This window comes from Podarcis gaigeae (genome assembly GCF_964106915.1).
Source record: "Podarcis gaigeae genome assembly, chromosome: 4".
Classification (NCBI taxonomy): Eukaryota; Metazoa; Chordata; class Lepidosauria; order Squamata; family Lacertidae; genus Podarcis; species Podarcis gaigeae.
The window spans coordinates 74,811,467-74,828,895 of NC_139677.1; the positions used below are offsets into that span (position 1 = coordinate 74,811,467).

General features: G+C 42.6%; 1 protein-coding gene across 1 annotated transcript in view; it reads right to left on the bottom strand.

Moving 5' to 3' along the window:
- Positions 1-17,429, bottom strand: part of F5 (coagulation factor V) — a 41,535-nt gene that overhangs the window by 18,785 nt on the left and 5,321 nt on the right. The window contains exons 3-13 of the mRNA XM_083735823.1: positions 15,630-15,752; positions 14,113-14,325; positions 13,564-13,707; positions 13,237-13,458; positions 11,062-11,227; positions 9,563-9,740; positions 8,065-8,167; positions 6,425-6,636; positions 4,591-4,741; positions 3,279-3,491; positions 330-2,472 (exon numbers count right to left, since the gene is read on the bottom strand). Coding sequence (XP_083591949.1) covers positions 330-2,472; positions 3,279-3,491; positions 4,591-4,741; positions 6,425-6,636; positions 8,065-8,167; positions 9,563-9,740; positions 11,062-11,227; positions 13,237-13,458; positions 13,564-13,707; positions 14,113-14,325; positions 15,630-15,752 — 3,868 coding nt within the window. The remainder of the gene's footprint in view (positions 1-329; positions 2,473-3,278; positions 3,492-4,590; positions 4,742-6,424; positions 6,637-8,064; positions 8,168-9,562; positions 9,741-11,061; positions 11,228-13,236; positions 13,459-13,563; positions 13,708-14,112; positions 14,326-15,629; positions 15,753-17,429) is intronic.

The following is a 17,429-nucleotide window of genomic DNA, read 5'->3' on the forward strand; positions in this document are numbered from 1 at the left end:
GTTGATGAGTTGTTGCTTTACGGTTATATTATTTATTGCTCTTTTCATTATGTGTTGCTTTATATTGTAAGCCACTTTGGACAACCATTTGCCCAGAAACACATGGCCTTCCTTCCTTATTTATTTATTTATTTATTTATTTATTTCAAATGAAAACAGCCGATTAATAAAGACTGACGTATTCTAAAAGGTATTAAGCTGCAAATCTAAACACAATTACCAAGGGGGGATTTGCATCTGAGTAGACATGTATAGGATTGCACTGCTTAGCGCGTCGCACTAAAGCCAGCAAGATGGAATTGGGTCAGAGAGAAATAATTCATCCAAACCTTTTTCTTGTTCCCGCATAATCCCAGAGAACCTCTTCGGTTGCAATGTAGTATCTCCTTATGTTTGCATTGTTCATAGTCCGGAGGTAACGCTTAGCTATGTCATCTGGGTTACGTGCTGTATAACTGTCAAGTCGGGGGTCTCTTATATACGGGTTGTGATAGTGTACTGTCTCATATTCATAAGAGCCACTGATGCTGTCGTCATAGACTGTGCTGTCTATGTCATATTCCATATATTCCCCATCGTCGCCTATAAAACCTAATTTGACCTCTGGTTTATCCTCTTTTGGTGTCAAAGTATCATACACCTCATTTGGCAGCATGGTCTGGTTGCGTTCAATGGAGGCTTGGTTGCTGCCAAATCCTCTAGGTGACATTAGAGGTTTGGAAGTTCTCGGTGCTAAGACTCTTGGCTTTCTTTTCTTTCGCCGAGCCTTCTGGAAAGTTCCAGGTGTACTGACAGTACAATTCTCCTTTCTCTTTTCATTCAGGGCTTCCTGCTTGTTATTGTTATTCATTTCTAATTGGCCTAACTCAAGCTGGGAGTCAGCTTTGTATGTCTCCTGCTTTCTCTTGCTAGGGAACACGGTATTTTCTGGATACAAGGTGACATTTCTGGAGCTGTTCTGTAGTTTATTGTCAACAGGTTTGGTGAGATCTGCTTCTGTATCATAAACCACCTTCTCAGAAACAATATTCCATTCAGAAGCCGTCTTTTTGGGAGGACACTTTGGCCTCTGCTGAGGTGAGTCCTTCAAATTCTCTGTGGGCTTTGGGATGGGAGTAGAAGCAAAGCTGTCTAACATACCATCAGAAGTCAAATCATCATATTGTTGATCTTCCAACAACTCTTGTTCAGAACCATTGTTTTCCACTGCCTCTGCTACAGCCAAAGGTAAATTTGTTGAAAGCATGGAAAACTCAGTATTTGTTTCCTCTTCATCCTCATAATCATAAAGATAATGTGAAAGGTGACTAGTATCTATGCTGGAAGCAGTTTCTGCACTGGGAATGGGAAGAAATGGAGTATCTGAAGTGGTGTTGTCTATAGCAGAAAGATTTCTTTTTTGTTGTACATGAAACAGCAGGGCATGCATCTCTTTAAGGGCAAATAATATTGCCTCTGTTAGACCTTGCCTTTCCCTCTTTTCATGCCGTGTATCCTTTTCACTTTCGTTATCTTCTTGCTCCTTCTCTGTAGAAGGTCCATGCAAAGTAGGGTTACTTTTTTCTTGTTCAGATGACAGGTTTCTAACCACTGCAGCAATATCTGAAATCAAAGTATCGTTTGCCAAAGACGTGTAATTAGGATGGAGAGAGTCAAGTGCAGCTGTATTCGGAGCAGTACTTGGACTTTTCAGCACGTCATCACCATGCGAAGTATGGTTACTTTTGCCTTGTTCAGAGGACCAGTTTCTAACCGCTGCAGCAATATTTGCAATCGAAGTATCGTTTGCCAAAGATGTGTAATTAGAATGGAGGGAGTCAAGTGCAGCTGTATTCGGAGCAGTACTTGGACTTTTCAGCACGTCATCACCATGCGAAGTATGGTTACTTTTGCCTTGTTCAGAGGACCAGTTTCTAACCGCTGCAGCAATATTTGCAGTCGAAGTATCGTTTGCCAAAGATGTGTAATTAGGATGGAGGGAGTCAAGTGCAGCTGTATTCGAAGCACTGCTTGGACTTTCCAACACTTTATCACCATGTGAAGTATCACTGTTATTTGTGAACACCAGATGTGAGTTCAGTGTTACATTACCATCAGTCTTATTGTGGGTGCTGTCAATATCTTCTTGTATGGCAAGAGCAGTGATATTCAGCTTTTCTTCTTCTTCAGCAATCGATCCATTACGATGTGATCGAAGTCCAAGCATCGAAGCATACATATCTTGTTCTAAGTCATCTTCAGTTTGATCATCATAGTTATCAAGGACATTTTCATTTATCATGCTTCTGTCCGCTTTCTCCTCCTTTAGTGCTGCTGCGTCACTTTTCTCAGATGAAAATGTGACCAGTGCATAATCTGAAGCGTCATCATAACTTTCTGTGTAATCAACATCATCACAAGTGGCATCTCTAAACCGAAGTCTCATTCCATTGCTCATCTCATGGGAACCCCATGATGATAAAAGCCAGGTTCCTGCAAATTCAGAATAATGTGCATTATTCATACTACTTGTACAGTTACAGTTTGCCTTTCTCAGACACCTGCATGTAAATTCTGTGGCTCACAAATGGTGGTAAAGGATTCACACCAAACCTTAATCTCATTACAATATTGCAGAACCAGAGAACTCTATTACAAATAATTTTATTTTATTTTTTGCTATATGTTGTCTCCCACCAAGACAGGGATGAGGAACCTGTGGACCTCCAAATTTTGTTGGACTACAACTCCTGAGCTACAGAGAGGCCCATCTAACAAAGTATCAAGGCTTTGTGTTACAACAGCTAAGCGAGTTCAGCAGCAAAGTGAGAAACCCAGGGCATACTACGCTGCCCCTCATTTCCTTGACCCAAACAAAATGTAAGTTTCTAATAAAGTAACTCAGTAAACCACAAAACAGTTAGGCAGGTAGTAAGCCAGCAGGGGTGGAGGTGTCCTTGGTCCAATGAGCTCCTGGCTCTCTGGGAACAATTTTGTTCTTTTGAGGCCAAGGTGGCTGACCTGGAAAATCTGAGAGAGGCAGAAAGGTGGGTGAATGAGGCCTTTGAGGGATTTTGTGGTTTTGTTAAACTCCCAATAGCTCCACTAATGTCAGGGAGAATGCCACTCTTGGGGGAAAGGAGACTATCACTCTAAAGAAAAGGGAAACAATCTGAATAATACGAATTCCTGGAAACTGCAGGAGGGGAGAGTGCTACTGTGCTCAGCTTCTGTTTACGAGCCTCCCATGGGCATCTGATTGGCCACTGTAAGAACAGGATTTATAGGTTGCTACTAACCAACGTTGTCCATGGTCACTGTAGCCGATTCACCACTCATTGGGAAAAGATGCAAGATATCTTGATGTTTTCCTCTGTTCAGGAAAGTATGGCCAGAAAGATGCACCGGCACTATCTCATCCTGTGTGCCAACACTGGTGAGGTGCCATTTAATAATATTAGCCTGACAAAATCCAAGGATATCTGTTCTATCAGATGCATAGCCATTGATCGCTAAAATAAAAATGACAACAACAATATAACAAAGAATATATAACTTTACCAGGAGTATATCAAATTTCCAGATCCGATGGACATTATAACAGGAATGAAACAGACACTTGTAGGAACTGTTCTACATGTTACACATAATGACGTAGCAGAAATTTGGGCTCTACCACTTTTGACTGCATGGGAAGATCTTATCATTTAATTGTATTTTGTTTAATGTTCTCAGGCATAAAAAAGCTCCCTGCATCTAATAACTAACTCATCAAGGGGAAGATTACATTAACTTGGGCTAAGTTACTTCATGCAGGGAGGTTTTTTTTACACAGGGTGAGCATTCAAAAATATGATGGCTTATTTGTAGTGTAAACATTTATAATTAACATAAAGGTAAAGGTAAAGGTACCCCTGCCCGTACGGGCCAGTCTTGCCAGACTCTAGGGTTGTGTGCTCATCTCACTCTATAGGCCGGGAGTCAGCACTGTCCACAGACACCTCCAGGTCACGTGGCTAGCGTGACAAGCTGCACACGGAACGCCATTTACCTTCCCGCTAGTAAGCGGTCCCTATTTATCTACTTGCACCCAAGGGTGCTTTCGAACTGCTAGGTTGGCAGGCGCTGGGACCGAGCGACGGGAGCACACCCCGCCGCAGGGATTTGAACCGCCGACCTTTCGATCGGCAAGTCCTAGGCACTGAGGCTTTAACCCACAGCGCCACCCGCGTCCTCATAATTAACATAGTTTTTTAAAATAGAACTGCATGTGACAGAGGCTGCAGATTGTGGCAGAAAGTCCCGGGCTGGCCCTGCCCCAGACATTTGATCAAAGCAATCCGATGACAAGCTCAAAACAATATGATCCCTCTTTTCAAGTGGTACAATGTTGAATTTTGCCGCCTTAGTCTATCACTTTATTTCTATGTAACTTGTAGCATTGTATTGGTGTAGTGTAGTGAATGCCATCAAACAGTCAAGCATTATGGAAACAGCATGTTATTCTTCCATTAAAAACAAAACAAAAAAACACCCACATAATTTTATTTCACGCTACTGAAGTGGAGCTCTCACATGCTTAGTGAAATGCTGGGTCAGGTTTCTACTCACTGTGCATGACATTGGACTTGTAAAATCTCGGGTCATCTCTCTTAACAGTGGAGGGATTGCTGCAGAATCTCTTGATATTGTCCTCCAAATACCAGCTCTTGTTTTCATCAAAGACGGCAAAGAGTGATTGCTGCTCATCGTCAGCCTTATTCTGGAAAGCATTAAGACATGCCATCATTTCTGATCGCATACCAGAGCCCTCTGCACTCCATTCTGACTTATAAAACAATGAATCTCAAACCTGGACAGGCTGTCTAGGAATTCTAGACAATTATGGTGATTCCTTTCCTACCTGAATGATCAATCCAGTGGCATGGTCTCCTGTAGTATTTAATATCTACATTAAGTTGCTTAGACAAGTCATTCAGAGAGGCAGATGTTATCAGTGTATATTCATAATATAAGAGATGAATCAATCAGTCAATTTTTATTTCTCTCAGTTTCTCACCTTTCCAATCTTTAGTTTGGTTTGTCCCATTTCTGCATATATTTGCATGAAAATTCATAGGCATTTTGTGCATATTTCTCCTAATAGGCACATTTGTATGCAATTTAGCCTAGCATAAGTATTTTTCCAAGTGTAACAGAATGCATTTTAGCATTGTTTTCACTAATATATACATTTTTGTACCCCTTTTTTGGTTGGAGAGCTGCATGGTATAATTTGAAGAAGTGCAAATTTTGAAGAAGAGCTGTGTTTCATTTCATATATTGATTCAGGAAGGGCAAACTTGATAGTTTCCCATTAAAATGCAAACCTAATCAATTTCTCCCCTTCGCTAGAAGACACTCAGCCCTACTTTGACTATTGATCAGATTCAATGAAACCAGTATTTGGGTTCAGTAATGGAGTGGTAGAACACAAATAAACTAAAACTCTTTCCAGATAAATTGTTCATCCGACCAGGGAGGTAGGGTTCAACCTGGTCTGAATGGGGTCAAATTCCTCTTGAAGATCTAGGTTCATTGTTTGAGAGTTCTGCTGGATTCAGTGGTTTCTATGGCATAAAGTGCCTTTCATTAGCTCAGGTTACGGCACCTTTCTAGGTAGCCTGGCCACTGTTATCCATGCCTTATAACCTTTGAAACCTCTGCTAGTAAGCAGGCCACTGGGCTAAGTTTTGTGCCAAATGGATCTGGTTATGCAGGATGCATCTTGCTAGTATTTAAAGAACCACACTGGCTACCAACCAATCTTTTTCCAGGCACAATCCAAGGGTTGGTGCTTATCTATAAAAAAAGTATTACACTGACTCTGCCCAAGCACTACAGTCATCATCTGAGACCTTCCTCTGGATTCCTCCACCATATGAAATAAGGCTGGTGGCAATGAAGGAGTCTTCTGATCTATGGCAATCCATATATCTAATACCCGGGTCCATAGGAGGTAATGTGGCACCAAAACATTTATTCCAATGCCAGGCAAACATGTTTTCGTCCAGGCATTTTGCATGAGACTTCTTTGAAATGCAAATAGTAGCTTGGTGAGGGGATTTTGTTCCATCTCCATACACCCCAGTACGGTCCTGTGGCTGCTCATGCTTCTTCATGGGTGCTGTTTACATGACAAAAATATACATTCACAACTTGTCTGGCCCCAAGAGCCTAAGAGCAGCACTGCTGGATAAAACCATCTGGTTCAAAATCCTGTTTCCCACTCACACCCATGCCTAGAAAGTCAGGGACAAGCAGAAAACCTCTCAGAACCAGGCTTTCCAGGAACAGAACAAGCAAAGTGTGGATGAGCCCTTGAAGGCATACTGCCTCAGAACCTTGAGATAGCAACGTTACGGCCGCCATCTTTTCTCTCTCAGTTTGCAATACTTGACAGTACCTGTGTTCCCTTCACGTCGAGTGCCTTGCGTTTGCAAACCAGAAGTGGTCCAATAAGTCCTGAGGCGATGTCCCTTGTTATATCAACAGCACTATGATAAAATCTGGTGAGACACTGAGGATCTTCACTTGTGGGTTCATCTGTGTCGAGTACAGTCCAACGATATGTGTAAATTTCCCCTGGTTGGACTAGTTTACCCTCAGTGCTGTTCTCTGGATGGAATAAGGACATAAATGGAGTAAGATGATAAGAGCAGAAGCAAATGGCAGTTACCCTGTACAGTGTGTAAACACTGCCTGCAGACCCCTTTCAGACACTCGGGTTCTATGCTCTTTCCTGCTACACCTGAAGAACATCTCTTTTTCTGGAGTAAGGTGTGAATTCACATATTGTATGACTTTTATTCTGACATGCAGAAGGAGAAAGAAGCAGTGGAAACCATCAGGATCTCTCTCCTATGCCTCTCCCATTGGACTATTGTGCTCACATCACTTCCTTAATCAGGGAATCCCCACCCGTAAGAAGAGCCTATTGGATCTGGCTAATGGCCCATCTCATCTAGTGTCCTGTTCTCACAGTGGCCGACCAGACGCCCATGGGAAGCCTTCAAGCAGGATCTCTGAGCACAACGACCCTTAACACCTACAAGCTCTCTTCTTATAACAGAAAAGAGCTAGCTGGGGCCTCTCAGAAGACCAGTTGAAGCAAAATTAATTCTGTTGCAATAATTCTGCAGCCATTTATCATGGAAATAGGAGGCATCTCAATACGGGTTTTTTTCTGCTTCTGTATGTGGAATGGGGAGGGCAGGGAGGCTTGTCTTGCCCTTTGCCTCAAGCAGAAAAACATAGAATACACAGTTCTGTCCTCTAGCAGAGGAGAATAGCAGAGGGATGTGGGGCCAGGGAAGAAAGGCCAGGATGTTGCTGCCACTGCCCCACCCCAGCATCTGTCATATGAGGTGGCCACTTCCCTCTGTGTAATGATGGGGCCAGCTCTGTCCTTAATTAGCCAGTTAGTTTCTTCAGCTTTCCATTCCTATTTGAAGTACCCTTGGATGTGGGTGGCACTGTGGTTTAAACCACAGAGCCTAGGGCTTGCCGATCAGAAGGTTGGCAGTTCGATTCCCCATGACGGGGTGAGTTCCCGTTGTTCGGTCCCTGCTCCTGCCAACCTAGCAGTTCAAAAGCACGTCAAAGTAGATAAATAGGTACCGCTCCGGCGGGAAGGTAAACGGCATTTCCGTGCGCTGTTCTGGTTCACCAGAAGCAGCTTAGTCATGCTGGCCACATGACCCGCAAGCTGTACGCCGGCTACCTCGGCCAGAAAAGCGAGATGAGCGCCGCAGCCCCAGAGTCATCCACAACTGGACCTAACGGTCAGGGGTCCCTTTACCTTTACCTTTACCTTGGATGATAACGACTTTACAGTTAGCTTTGAAGGCCTTTAAAAAGGAATGACCTTAAAAATAATAATTTTTTTTTTTTACTTTTTGAAAATGACAACAGGAACACCTCTATCGACTGAACTGCTAGGGAAGCTATTTCATATATATATATATATATATATATATATATATATATATATGCCATCATAAGAAAAATAGGAGGAAATCTAGGCAGAAATAATGAATAACCAACCTTTGGCACCAGAAGGATAAACAACTCCTTCAGCATCCTTTGAAAGCGTAACTCCATGTACATAAATACTGTAGGGTCGGCTGGCCATGTTTTTGAATACAATCTGTTTAAAATGTAGGTGTAGAATATGTGTTCAGTATGGCAATAATGCTTTATACAAGACGTTTGCAATAATAGTAGTAGAAGCTGAAGCAATAATAATAACCGCTCCCCGCTTAAAACGGGGGGCGCCCTTTGCATGGACGCGCGCAGCCCCTAGATCTGGAGCGGCTCCAACAGCATAGGCTTCGCTTTGCCTTCCCTCAGGTGGGATACCTGGAGGTCTCCGCCTACCTCAGTCAGTTGTCCAATCCCACCTGGGGGAAGAGTTGCCAAGGAGACCAGGCCAGGTAGGGGAGGGATTACCTGCCCACACAATAGAGGGAGGATCTTACCTGGGAATCCTCACTTGGCTCCAGAGCTTCTCCCACCCTCAGTTAATGTCTTATTTTGCAGGCTAACTTTTCTTCACAGGTATGCGGGCGCTGCTACTTTAAGGTCGCTGTTAAAGGGCCGGAAAGGAATTTCCCTGCATTGGCAGGTTTCGCCTTTCCTGTAGCAAAACGTCACAACTTTGGCGGTATCAGGCGTTGGGCGGAATCCTTTAGTCCATCTTCCTCTTTGCGGCGGCGATACCAGGGTTCCCCGTTAAAGGGGTTTCTGAAGGGAGGCTTTGACCGTACGCCGGAAGGTTGTCATTGCTCTCCCCTGCGGCGGCGGCGTTACGGGGGCGGCTATCTTTGCTTGAACATATGTTCTCCAGAGCCGGCCCATCCCCCCCACACACACTGGATAACCCTGATGCTCCCTAGGTCCCCGGCTGGGGACTGGGGAGGGAGAACGCCCAATGCCTGAGCCAAGGTCTACCCACATGTGAAATTTAATAAAGTTGTGGCCAATTTAATCCCATAGCACGTTGTCTTGAGTCGTTATTCCACATGACGGGGGGGACCGCACGGGATCTGGGGACTCCATCTGTCCACGCAATAGGTTTTTTTTAAAAAATTAAAAGGTACTCTTCTACTAACTGTACCCAGAGGGATGTACAGGATAACCATAAAACCAATTGGAGGAATGCAACTAATAAATAATTTCTAGAAGCAACTGTATGTACAGGATAAATTATTTGGCTAATAAGACTCACGGAGGAACATGTTTTATGCATAGGGTTGTCATCAACACAGCACTGCATAGGAGAGACAGTGGATTGGGTCCAGCCTAAATTAGTGGCACTTAAGCTCCACTGGAATCATTGTGAAAAGTTGGTCATGACTAAGTTCAGACCCATAGATTTCAACAGGACCCGAGTACAATTAACTTTGGTTGGACCCAACTCAATATAAATACAGATAAATGTTAAATTTTGGATAGTCAAAATGCATGTAGCGTAAGTCCTATGCATGAATTAAATAAAATGAAATTTTAGATTCTGTCCTTATACCTGTTGACCAGTACTTACCTTTATGTTATCTCTGACCTCAGCGCTAATAAGAGGCCCCAGAATTCCATGTTGTTTGGCCCTTGTATTGTCTATGCGTTTGGTGAAGCTGGCATCTTTATATCGTCTGAATATGGCCTTTTTATACTTCTTGCCAATGTGATTGGAAAATGCTTCCAGATACTGAGTTTTATATTTCCTTTAAAATTGGGAAAATAATTGGGAAAAGAAAAGAAAAGAAAGAAAAGAAAGAAGATCTGTAAATGGGGAGACAGGCATCTATTTCTTTTGAGAGTACATCTATGTGGGTGGAAATGTTTATTTAGAAAAATCTACATTAACACAAATGATTATATGCATTGTAGCAACCCAACGAAACCCCAGTAAAAAGGCAGGAATAAGTAGAGTAATGAAAGTAGAGTTCTTCTGCATGTGTTACCAAACTCCTGTTTTCACATTATATTTGAGCTTTCAAATAACATAAAAACCACCTCTGGATATATGGTAGCACCATTTTGGTATTACTTCCAGAAAGAAATCTTTTTGCAAATAACACCAAAATGAGTGCTGAACTTGCTGTATATTCTGTTATATTTCTGGAAATGGCTTTTATATCCTGTGAAAGCCCAGGCACAATGCAGCAATTAACAGTCAGTGAAACATAAGGAGAACAGAATAAATTGTCACGTGAATGCAGCCTTGGTCATGTTCCTTAATTTCAGGGGATCAATTCAGAGTAAAACTATGTTAAATACCACTAAAGATGTTTTGTTCCAGTTAGTTGCAATGCAATAATCTTTTGCCCAATGTGAGACTCAAACCCATGACCCTGAGATCAAGAGTCTCATGCTGTACCAATCGAGCTATATCCGCAGTGGTCTGATACTGATTCAAGTTAAATAGAAGCTATTTATTGACCAAGTTTCCCACAGAACTGCCTAATTTTAAAGAGCATTTAAAATTAACCAAGCAGATTAGAATTTAAGTGTTCTAAGGTCTTATCTGCTCTATACATTTAATGTATACTTTAAACCAGTGCAATTTTTCTAGGGGAAAAAAAGGTGCTGGAACTCACTATGAATGACTCCATTGTTCTCCTATAATAGCAATGACATCTACCTGAGAGGTGCCAGAACTGAGTTTCGGTGAGTTCTGGTTGGAAAAAAAGCATTGCTTTAAACAGTCATGGCTTCTCCCCAAAGAATCCTTAAAAGTGCCATTTGTTTAGGATATTAAGAGTTGTTAGGAGGCCCCTATTCCCCTCACAGAGCTACAATTCCCAGTTTCCTGGGAAGAGGCATTGACCACCCTGGGAATTGTAGCTCTGTGAGGGAAACAGTAAAACAACTCTCAGCACACTTAAACAAATAAATTACATTTCCTGGGATTCTTTGGGAGAAGCCAGGATTGTTTAAAGTGGTGTGAGGCTATTATAAATGTTTAGTGTGGATGGAGCCTAAGAATTGAGAACCTTATCCAGTCTACACACACCCCTCAACCAACATATTCTATCATGTTACCTATCAACACTGTCAGGAATTTCTGGGGCATAATCCCAGATTACTTCTTCAGCAGCGATGTAAAAGTCCCAGTCCTTAATCATCCGTATTTGTTTATAGGATAATTGTCTCGTTAAAGTGTCTGGATTTCCACAGTCTTCTATGTTGAGGTAACCATGCATTCCAGCTGGAAAGACAGATCATGACTGTTAGTTGTAAAAGAATGTGCATGCCCAAGGGATTTTCTTGTTTTCCTCCAGCCAAACCAGGTGGAAGTTAAAGATTTTATTATATATGTATTTTACTAGAGACCTCTGAAAGATGTACATTTGTCTCCTGCTGCAATCAAAATCTCCACCACTTTAGCCAGCAAAAAGAATCTACGAGCCATTCATTACTCTCTTAAGGTATAAATAACAAAGCCATGTTAATGCATCTTGAAACACACAGCAGTATGTGGAATCCATTTGTGCCCTTGCATCCATAGAAGAAGAGTTTGGATTTGATATCCCGCCTTTCACTCCCTTTAAGGAGTCTCAAAGTGGCTAACATTCTCCTTTCCCTTCCTCCCCCACAACAAACACTCTGTGAGGTGAGTGGGGCTGAGAGACTTCAAAGAAGTGTGACTGGCCCAAGGTCACCCAGCAGCTGCATGTGGAGGAGCGGGGACGCGAACCCGGTTCACCAGATTACGAGACTACTGCTCTTAACCACTGCACCACACTGGCTCATAGGTATATGATACAGTGGTTACCCTACACTAACAGAAGGCAGGGTGAGATTTTCATCAATTCCTCCTCCCTTCTGGGGCCCCACCTTCCCCAGAACAGGTTGGGGGATTTTCCAGAATAGTGTGGGAGGTGGCATGGGAGGTTGCAGGGGAAGGGGGGAATCTGTGGACATTGCCTCCCCTTTTCTTCCTTTAGCAGAGGACTCCGCTAGATCAAAACCTCTTCTGCAAATGGGAAGACTCCATTCAAGGAACGGCACAATTCAATACTGCCTTGTTTGTTTTGGAGTGTGACAGAGCCTTTTGGAGACCTGACGTATGCTCATGATTCACAATGCCATACTTTTAACAAAATTAAACAATGTCTTCATAGGGAAAGGCTTGGGTTTTCTCCAGGATGCTAAATAAATCCATGCAGCTTCTTCCTAGTAATAGCTGTACAGGTGCAAAAATTATTTTGAGAGTATGTCTTTACAAGTGATAGTTCTGCAAAGTTAGTAACAACTAAGATAACTAAACAAAGCATTTTCACTGGCTTAATATAGATTTTAATCAACTAAATGTACATAAATGAGCAAATTATGATAATCTCAATGTAAATGCATTGTTGAGACACTGAAGACAGCAGAAGATAACTTTAAGAAACAAAAACTACCTCTTATTGTTAAAAGAAAAAGATGTCTCTTAATATTTTATTTTTTCACTTCCTATTGCAGGCACATCAGAACCAAATTGGTCGCAACAAATAAAGAAGTTGCTCTTGGCTCACAGCTTCACCAACTTAAATGTTTCCTCATGAGTTAAAAGCAGCCCCCATTGGCTAATCTAGTAAAACTTTGCTTTATTAATCTAGTGACTAAACTGATAAAGGTTTAGGCTTATCCATAGGCATTTGTACTTAACCAATGAAACAAAAGACATTTGTATTGTCTTCTTATTGAGTTAGTTAGTTAGTTAGTTAGTTAGTTAGTTAGTTAGTTAGTTAGTTGGTATGAAGGGTCAGATTAACTAACAACACATCCAAGGGTTTAAAGTGAATCACATGACTATCTGGACAGACGGTGGTGGCCACTGAAAATCACTGCATGTACAGGGTGAGTCTTTTAAAAGAGGCCCCATGGAACATGTGTACTCTGTATCCACAGGGCCCCTTTTAAAGGACACACCCTGCATTTCAGTAGTGAGCCAATTGTGGACAAAGGACACTTCATGCTTTGAGCACACTGCCACTACCCCTTGCTCACAAAATACAATTGTAGTTGCAGGTGTCTTGTTATTCTGTAGTCAACGTATGCAAACCACAGTTCTAATTTATGCCAGATTGTTTTCCTAGCCCCCCCCCCGCCCCATCACCACAAGTGCTGCCATAGTTAAGATGAGTTTGCATGTTTTGTACAACTGCTATATGAAAGAAGGTAATAAAGGCTGCAGTTGCACCAATGGCTGCTGAAGAAATATCTCCTTGCCTTGCAGATGCTTTTCAACAAGGGACGATATGAGCCACTTTCCTGTCTTGCTCACAGACATCTTTGCTGTTGCTGATGCTCCTGCGACAAGGTTGATCGTTGACATTTTATAGTGGTTTTGCTCCAAGGTTTGCCCATTGAAATGGACCGAGAAGATCTCAGGTGCAGAACTCATCCCTATCAAATGCCAACTAATCCGATGGTAAGCACAGGCTTGTACATCTGAAACGCAAAAGAACAGCAGTTGGAAACTTTTGTATCAAAATCACTGTACCATAATGGCAGTCAGTCAAGCAAATCCATCTAGGTTAACAGGATATACAGTACCTGGCAGTGTTCCATTAGCATAGCCATTAATGGTGTACATGAGGGAAGATCCTTTTTGCCAGCTTTTGCTTTCATCAAACACAGCAAACGTCAGCACATATTCCCTGTCAAAAAATTTCTGTGTTCCATTTTCATGCAGGCTTCCTAGAAGAAGAAGAGGCTCTCACAGACATTGGGGCGGGAGGGGGGGGACAAAGTGTTTTATCAAATAAGACATAGACAATGGATAACCCCTAGGAAGCTGCCCATCAAGTTCATTACTGTTGACACTGATTGACAGCAGCTCTCTAGGGTTTCTCTCCCACCATAGGCACCAACTCTATGGGGCTGAGAACACCTCAGCCAGACCAAAGTATGAGGGGACAGGGCTGAGTCTTGAAGAGTTGGGCCTGCTAGAAGAGAAATTATTCCTGTCAAAAGGGCCTAGCTTGTCAAAGGCCAAGGAGCTGAGGCAGATGATAAACAGGAATGCATGTGTGGGAAGAAGGGACATTATAGATAATCCCCAACAAACACTTGCTGGTTTCTTCAACCTAAATGTTTTATTACCGTTTTTACATATCAGCAAGGCACCGATAAGGCCAGAATTGAAGTCTTGCACCATGTTTTCATGTGAGTAGTAGGCATAGGTGAGGCAAGGAGGATCAGCCTCCCGTGGTCCAGTTCCTGCAGTGGCCTTCCACACGTATTTATAACTTTTTCCAGGAGGCACTGCATCATCCAGTTTTTCGATAGGCAATGTCTTGTCGGAATATGAGGAACCTTCAGTGGCAGGGAAGCAAGAATTCACCATGTATTATGAAGTGCCCTTATGAAGCAATGAATAAATAAATGCACATGCACCCACCTATCCATATACAGTACACGGTGAGCAATGTCCTCTTTATACCAGGCATGGAGAACCTGTGTCTTTTCAGATGCTGTTAAACTATAATTTCCATCACTCCCTGCCCATGGACCATGCGAGCTGGGAGTGATGGGAGTTGCAGTCCAATAAAATCTGGAGGATCACAGGTTCCTCCAATTTATCCACCTTTCTTATACAGCCCTGCCTGGAGACTGTACATGCACATACGGAACAGGAGAACAGGTACTTATTCCCAGATAGCCCTACATAGGCCCGTGCATGCATGGTGGGGGCAGAGGTGGTGCAGCTGGGTACACTTGCCCTGGGCCTTGGAGGGCTAAGCCAGCTGGCAGGGAGGGGCACCAGAGGCCTGCTGGACTTGACTGTCATACCAAGAACACCCCGTGCTTCCCAGTCATTTGGGGACAAGCTCTGCAGGGGCCTGGCACTATTTGCTATTGCTGTGCAAACTGAAACTTGCCAGCTTGTTTCAGTTTACCATTCTCCTCTACCATTGTATATCGAGGGCTCTTTTGCAGAAATTACTTGGAAGAACATATTTCCATTTACTTATGCAAATGGCATATGGATATTCCTTCTCAGCTCATTCTAGAAGAATTAGTTCTATTTAATATGCCGCTATTTAAATATTAAAGGCATGACAATATATTTCGGGGGTCAGGTACACCAATTTGATATCATTATCCCTTGCAATTAAAACAACAACTTGTGTCCGTCACTGGCTGATGCCTAGTACAAAATACAGGAGGGCACAGATCTAACATTCCTCGCGAAGCCCAACAAAATATATCTCATTGTTTAAAATGTTGAAATTTTTGCACTTGCAGTTTACCCCTAAGCCAGGTTAAAGTATATCCACTTCTACTTTTCCTTCTAAGAGCTGGGGATCTGATCAAAATCTGTGGCAGACCTTAGCTTTTCTGATGTTGTTATATAGTTTAGTCACTAGGTGGCATTTGACTTCATTATATCTGAGTGGACAGGCTGAAGCTTCTTGTTATGGATTTGCTCTTGTTTAAAAGAAATAACAACGTTCTCTTCTAGCTTCCTGACTGGTGTGTCCTTTAAGTTTTCCATTACAGTCATATTTCCACTAATGAGAGCTCTGGTTGGCTGGTCCTGATGGCTGACGAAGCCAGGAATATGAAAGGATCGTCACCGAGATATCTGGCAACACAGTCACATTACCAACACTTACCTTCTGAATGTTTGCTGTACGCTATGCCTTGTGGGTGAATACTCAGTGGTTTATTAGCCAGGTTCTTAAAATGAATGACAAGTGTATCTCCCACTTCAGCACGTAGTGTTGGCCCCAGAAGCCCTACCAAAATGATAATATTTTTTTAAATAGAGAAAGAGAAATCCCGAAAATACAAAACATGGAAAAAGAGACTTGTGTTTTGACTGAGAGACAAACTTGCACACACAAGTGGCTATTAGAATGCACCATCATTCCTTAGGGCAGGAATGTTACTATTTGTTAGCACACACCAACCTTCCTCCAATAAATTCAGAACAGCAATTGAGTTTTATGCTCGCTTGTGACATAAGAAGGAGAAGATGATAGCTATGCTTATACAGACAACTCCCCATCTTTCTGGGGGTTTCATTCCAAGGCACCGCACGTTTAATTGAAATTGCTTATATTGGGAAACAGTGTTAGAAACTGAAATATGAAAGCTAGGAGCTAAATGGCACCTTAAACCTAGGTTATGGGTGCTAAAACAGAAAGTCTAGGTGCAGATTTTTTAATAAAAAGAATACAAAGCTGAAAAATGAATGAACCACACCTAAAATATTATGTTCATTTTTCACATGGTCTGGTCCTTCCCCTGTCCAGGCCCCTAATATTCTTAAGAGGGTCTCTTCTCCAGTCTTCAGTGAGAGGCTGCAAGTGGGGAGGCAGAAAAAGATCCTCTTTTCCTTCCCCTCTGCTATTTCAGTCTGAAATCTTAGGTGCAGTACTGCGCCCAGAGCTGAGAAACTGCTCACGCTAATGAAATTCACTGTCGCAGAAATGCACCTAGAACAATGGGCGTTTCACTGTTGGGAACACCACTGAGAAAGCCTGCAAACACCATCTAAACCTCTGGAAACCATTGGAAAACCCTTAAAAACAAAAACCCACCAAACTCCACCACAATTGCTCCCTCCAAACCTCCTTGCTCAAATTCCAACTCTCCACAGGCCTCAACCGTCAGTGCAAGGACTCCTAGGCTTGTGCTTGCAAAAGCTTGTGGACTTGCTAGACCCTATTTCTGCTGTTTTTGCTCTCTCTCAGGGTCATTTTTGAGTGGCACAGGTGGGGAGGGTGAGCAGAGCGAGAGGGCAGTGAGGATGAGCAGTGCAGGTGGAGGTATGGCAGTGGAGGCAGAGGGCTGAGGCAGCCCGGGCAGGCAAGGGAGGTGGCGGGCATGCAGCCACAGCATGGTGGAGGGGTCCCAGATTTTGGTTAGTAAAAGTTGGAGGCCATGGTTTTGATGATTCCATTTTCTTGGCCTAGCAAAATTTAAAAGGCCTAAATTTTCCTATGTAGAACTGAGCTTTCCAAACGTTTCATGTTGGTGACACACTTCTTAGACATGCATCATTTCGCGACACAGTAATTCAGTTTTGCATCATTTGGTGACACAGTAATTCAGTTTTACTATCAAACCGGAGGTTAAACTAATTCCTTCGTGTGACACACTTACACATTGCAGCTGACACACTAACGTGTCACGACACACAGTTTGGAAAGCTCTGGTATAGAACAAGTATTTGCTACTTATGTAGCAGATACTCGTTCTGGAACACTTAAAAGAATAAACCGGTAGAATCCGTCGTGACCGCTATATGCATGAAAAGAGAATCGACTAGGCGTGGCAATTGTGCTTAATCTTTAACTGTTTTGCAGGTAGATGAAGGAAGATATTGGGAGACATTTAATGAATAGGAAAATTAATCAAAGTCTTAATAAAGGAAGACATTGAAAAATGATTATTTGTAATCACATGGT